This window comes from Carcharodon carcharias, chromosome 2, assembly GCF_017639515.1.
Source record: "Carcharodon carcharias isolate sCarCar2 chromosome 2, sCarCar2.pri, whole genome shotgun sequence".
Lineage (NCBI taxonomy): Eukaryota > Metazoa > Chordata > Chondrichthyes > Lamniformes > Lamnidae > Carcharodon > Carcharodon carcharias.
Genome location: NC_054468.1, coordinates 184856182 through 184862181, shown reverse-complemented (window position 1 = coordinate 184862181; position 6000 = coordinate 184856182). Strand labels below are relative to the sequence as shown.

The 6000-nt window shown below is 41.6% G+C and overlaps 1 protein-coding gene across 1 annotated transcript in view; it reads right to left on the bottom strand.

The window, feature by feature from the left end:
- Nucleotides 1–1690: 1690 nt before the first annotated feature.
- Nucleotides 1691–6000, bottom strand: part of vash2 (vasohibin 2) — a 140987-nt gene continuing 136677 nt past the window's right edge. The window contains exon 7 of the mRNA XM_041179488.1: nucleotides 1691–1780. Within this exon, the coding sequence (XP_041035422.1) occupies nucleotides 1708–1780 (73 nt within the window). The 3' untranslated portion in view covers nucleotides 1691–1707. The remainder of the gene's footprint in view (nucleotides 1781–6000) is intronic.

Here is a 6000-nt window from a genome sequence, read left to right as displayed (position 1 = left end):
TACAGAGCTTCTGAGAGAAAATTACACCAGCTAATGTACTGAGAGATATGTGGCATGCCAGCCTTCACAAGGGCCCCAGCTGTCTGATCTAGACCTGACAAAAGCACAGACTGCCAAAGATTAAAATTTACTTACGCGATTGGTCCTTTTGATTGGAGACATGGCTGGGGCTGGGTGTGGTGGAGAGTGGGGCTGCCTGGGAGCCTATGGGTAGTTGGCCACCCCAGTTTTCTGATGCATGGGACACAGAGTTTCAGCCCTGAGCTTCCTGGAATATCTTACAGTTTGATTGATGTTGAAAATGACTATTAATCACAAGGATAGTTATATTTCTTACTATCAGGTGTGTGAGAGGGGTGTTTGGTTACAGCCAGAAGAGGTTTCTGCAATTGTAATTATTTTTGTTTGAAATTCAAGACAAAATTGCATAATCAGGAAAATAAAAGCCCGAGATACACCCACTCCACACTGCTCATTCAAACTCACAGCTCCTAACTGAGCACAGGGCACCTTGAAATTTTTCACAGCAGATGTTTCAAAGAATTCCTAATTTTTGAAGCCCATTGTAAGACCAAAACATTCCTTCAGATCTTCCTTACCTCAAATGACCATGTGACCATTTTGGGGTAATGAATATTTAAAATTGCATCAGGGACAATTGACATCCTTTGCTCCTTTCATTTTGTCTTTTCCTATCTCCCTGACAAGATTTCTCATCTTCACACATCTTTGTGAAGTATCAAGAGAGTAATTACAAAATGTTCCCACAGATTAAACAGAAGGTTTCAAAAGAAATCATTTTGTAAGAATCTAAAGCTTATTAATTTGACTCCCCCCATCATGTTCTGGTACAGTTACACACGCAAGTGGCCATTCTTCATATGTAAACATAAACAATGATTGTCGTAGAATACTCAACACTGCCCTGCGGCAATTATGGTCAAACTTTATTTGGCCTCATCTATCAACCCACCTATTTTCAAACAATCAGAAGCAGGACTGGCTCAATTATTTACCTTTGTTAACCCAGAGATACTGAGGACAATTGTTCCCACACTGTGGGCCAAGCTGAAATTAGGTAGCCAAATACAGGCCAGACATCAAACTAGGTGCCTTCCTGATCAGTTTGGTATATTTACCCCACTGAAAATAATCCAAAATACTGATTTCTTCCATTTTTCCTAGGTTGTATTAAAAATCTTTACAAATCACACTGAAAATTATTAATAGCAGTTGCTCTGGAGAGGGTTTCTTTTCTTTCATTAGCTATTTCTAATACTGGAAAGTAAACATTTTCCCAAAGCTGTTCTATATTGCTTTACTTGGCTTTAAAATTACTCACATATTCCTATTTACAGACCCCAAATATGAGCTACTGTGTTAGCATTGAGGAAGCACTGCCATCTGATTTTCAAGCAAGTATTAAGTGTGAGGTTCACACCATAATGTCGTCCAGCAACTGCAAACCAATAATGAGAATACTAATCACAGTGCTACAATTGGGGAACAAAATTCTGTACATTTTTTTAAATAAACTAGATGAATGGATTTGTGCTCCGCTTTTTTGAGCTTCTGGGTTCTGTAGTCCAAAGAACAAATCTTCATAAATGATGTTGATCTGTTAAAACAAATGACTGGTAGGTAAAGTGCAAGACAGAGCACCATTGAAGATTATGAAAAAGTACATGCTTTTACTCCATGGCTTCTTTAGATGCGGATTTGATATCCAACATCATTCAGTGTGCTGAGTTCTGCTGGCTTCCGTTCTGTTATTGCAGGTCTGAAAAACAACAGAAATAACAGCCTAAGAATCCAGTTTGACTGTAGAATGTTTAAACACACAATTAAAACTCAAATCAATCTCTCACACTACACATCGATTTGAAAGATTTAGCAATTATGACCAAAATCAATCTTGGCTTGACTCCATTAGGAAGACAATGGCATGGCCTGGTCACAATGACATGGGATCAATTTCTCTTCAGGCACCCTGACACTGGCACTGACACAAACTGACCTGTGTAGTGACGTAAATTCGGCTGCTTCAAATATTAGCATTGTACACAGGGTATGATTCATTGGGGATGCATAAAGATTACACAAAGCAGAGGGGGCAAAGTATCCAGAGCTTATGGGGCTGGTAGCTGTCGTTAATGGGGAACTGGCAGAAAATGTTAAAAAAATGTTAGAAGCATGGCACAGAGACAGTTAGGGTCCAGTTTTAGGACGCTGTCTAAATTTATTTCTTGCAAAGCAATTCATGCAAACAGGGTAACCAAAGAGACTCATAGATAGTTGCAAGCAAGACATCCACCTTGTTAAAGCTAAAAGACCAAAATGTAGGGGGGAAGTTCCAACAAAGCATTCATTTCATCTGGGCTCTCATGTCTGCAGCACTCTTCAGGAACTGCAAGAACGTTATGGAACAATCCCTTAGATTACATAAACTTGCATTGAGTCTAATACGCGGGACCATATTCAAACACAGCCCATGCACCAGATACTAGGTAGGCCTAAAAACCCCATAACCCAGCCACCGGTGGTCATGCAATGTGTAACAGTGCTGTAGGCAACAAAGATTAGGTTTAGATTTAGTCCATGGAAGTAAAGGATAATTTTCAATGCAGTAAGATACCTGACCACAATATTTGAAGAACAGAATGTATTTAAAATCAAAATCCACACAGAAATGGATGAGAATTCCACACAATTAGGAGCTATGGAAACCTATGCAGACATGATCACATCTGTTGTACGCAGGTTATGAGCCTTTCACATGTATACAGGTACCATTGTGGTTGAATAGTCTGCAGCTTTGTTCTTCATTTTTTGACATTCTTTGGCTTAAAGCATTTAAATAAGTTTAGACTTATTTTCTACAGAAATGTGGTCTCATTTTTATTTATGTTACCTGTACAGCCACTATCTGTAGTATTACTTAGTAAAGGTAAATACAAAGGTGCAGATCTTTGGCTTTTTTTCAATAATGTGTAACTTAAGGCTGAGACCCATATTAACCAGCAGGGCTATTATTTTGTAGAAACCTTGTGCTGGGAGTAGAATTTTAAAACAAAATAAACAAACATGAAAATAAAAGTGGGTAAATATCTGAGGAATTAGTGATTACAATTTTGAAAAATCTTTACCTCTTATCAATCCAGCCCATTAGTTGTAAACAAACCTATATCCTGTTCAGCAGCACAGGGCTTTACTCCATGAAAAATTAACTCTGGATTTCCTCCAGACCACTACAAATGGGTGGTATGATCCATCTACTTAAAATCAGAGGGCAGAATCGTCTGCTCCCATTGGTGGTGGGCATATTTGGCGGCGTGAACAGACAATGTGATGAGAAAGCCAAAAATCAATTTCACGACATCATGAAACCAGTTTGCAATCATCCGCTCTGTCCGTTAATGACGGGCCGCGTTTCCCGCTGTCAGACATCGGGAACTTCATTGTAATACATCCGCATATCATTTTAAACCCAGATAGTCGGAGTCATCGCCCCCACACGGGATCATCCAAGCACATCAGCGCGACTGCTCGCACCTGTTGGGCTGCACTTCATACAGGACTTCGAGGTTTGTTTGCCTACCTTGCTTCAGGCAGCACTCACAATCACCAGTGCCAAGCTTCACAGGCAGCACCACATCACTTTTAGGGGGGCTCACAGGCAGGTCTCTATCTACCAGACCAGTGATAAGGCAGGGCTGGCTTTTCAATGGCTGCAGAGCAAGGGCTTGCTTGGGGAAGGGGTAGAAGTGGCCTCCGACAAGATAAGAGGCTTCAGGGCAAGTGCTGTACTGGGGAAGGGGGTATCCCAGGGTGTGTGTGGGTGCACACGTTGATCTGTGCAAGTGGCCTCAAGATGGTGAGGGCTGAGGAGGCAGTCTCCAGAGGAGATGAGGGCAGATGGAGATCTGAGGGTGTGTGTGTGAGAGAGAGAGAGTGGCAATGTCCCTTGAGCTGGCAGTGAGTGAGATGCCAGTGAATGTGTGATGGTCTTGTGAGTGTGTGAGTTTAGAGTGATGAGACGGTTGCCATACCATGGCAACGCAGATGAGATCATTCATCCTCTTTCTGCATTGGATGGTCAACCTCTTCTTTGCAGCATTGGCACTGATCACCACTGCCATTGCCTACCAGAGTGGTGAGTGCTGAGATTGCTGGACCTCCTGCAGCCAGAGCAGGGGTGGAGAACATCACGGCGGGCCTCTACGGCATCCAAAAGGTGTTCCAGGGATGCATCCCTGAATTGGGGGTCTGCAGTCTTCTTACCTTTCAGGGCCATGTCTTCTGTGCAGCAGTCTTGGGTTAGAAGCACTGAGAGGTTTGCACGCAGCTGCACTTTAAATATAGCACTAGGCATGAGGAAACAGAGAGGTGACAGTGTGGCGGGCAAATGAGAGCCTGCACATCATCGAAAGAGCATATTTCCCTGGAATGCATGATTAATCAGGCTTGACATTAATGGTCAATAAACTAACTAATGCTCCAAATGTAGGACCCTTGGTACAGCCAACAATTAGGGTCCAACCAATAGGCGAGCACAAAAGTTGCAACACAACAGTCATGACACATAAATAACTTGAATTAAAATAAGTAGTGAAATCATATCCAGCTCAGCAGTTTTCCTTCATTCCCAAGTACCCACAAATTAAACAGCTTTACAATCTGATGGTTTTCATGGAGTCTTTCAAATTACTCAAAAAGGCAACAAAGTTCTTTCAATAGTCCCTTGTAAAAATATTAAAGAAACAAGCTGTCAAATAAAGCATTAGAATTTTGTACTCTAAAAATGCCTTTCAATTGACCTATTATGTTTCAAGTGCAGGCAAGCATAATCTATTCATCTTTACTTAAATCAGTAGGCCATCTGGGATTGCTTAGCCCTGATAATGAATACTGTGGTTAAGTCAGCAATAATTCCAAGCAAGCAAAGACACCCACCCTGTTATAGCTAAAAAGTCAGAACATAGGGAAGGATATTCCAAACAGCACCCACTAAATTTGGACAGCTGAGTGCCTGGAGTGCTCTTTAGACTCTGCAAACACATAATGCAGCGAGTTCTTAGTTTATATAAAATTATGACTGTATTGAGCCTAGTTTTAATGGCAGCTTTTGGAATCATAGTGACACCATGGCAAAAGCTTGGTCTTTTCATTGCTTGAGGTGTGGTAAGACATTTTCCATAAATGCTTGGTAATTTTGTTCAGTATATTTTATCTTTGAGACTTGCCTATGTACAGCATAGAAAATGGAGCTTTGTTTGCAGGATATTATATGCCCATTTATTTGCCACCCGAGACTACGACCTGAATCTTCTGTACAGTGTGCGGGGGCAGACCCCGCATGCCGACATGTAAAATGACGCATGGTGATGTTGGACATGCGTCCCAACATCACCACGCATCATTCTGAACTTAATTGGCACTCCCACGCAAAATGGCAACACGCAGCCGATCGTGAGCGCTGATCAGCTATGCGCCTGCCCGCGCCCGCTCCTGAACTGCCCGCCCAACAGGGAGAAAATTCTCCCCATACACGTAAGTTGTGTAACCTACCCTATGTAAGCAACAAACAAAGACTTATTAAGTTAAGTGAATGTAGAAAGCCCTCTTAAAGAAATTTAAAATTGATTCAATAACTAGCAGATTGTTTTGAAATTTTAACTGCCACAGACTATAAAATAGTTCTTTTATGTATCTGGTAGTCACATTCACCTCATTCATTTCCACTATAATTGTTGACAGATAAAAAATCCACAACCCTTGTGAAACTTCATGGTGGAACTTCCCTAAGATTTCCAATGTCAGCTGCATCCCCATGTGATTTGTATGTCATGAGATCATGAGAATTTCATGCTCGACAAAGACCTTGTCTTCTGGAAACTTGGTGGGGGTGAGGTTTACAAGAGTTAAAATGAGTTACCCGCTGTGATCCCACTGCTGTCCTGCCAAGTTCCAATGTTAACCTGCTGTTTTGAGCAGGCGTGC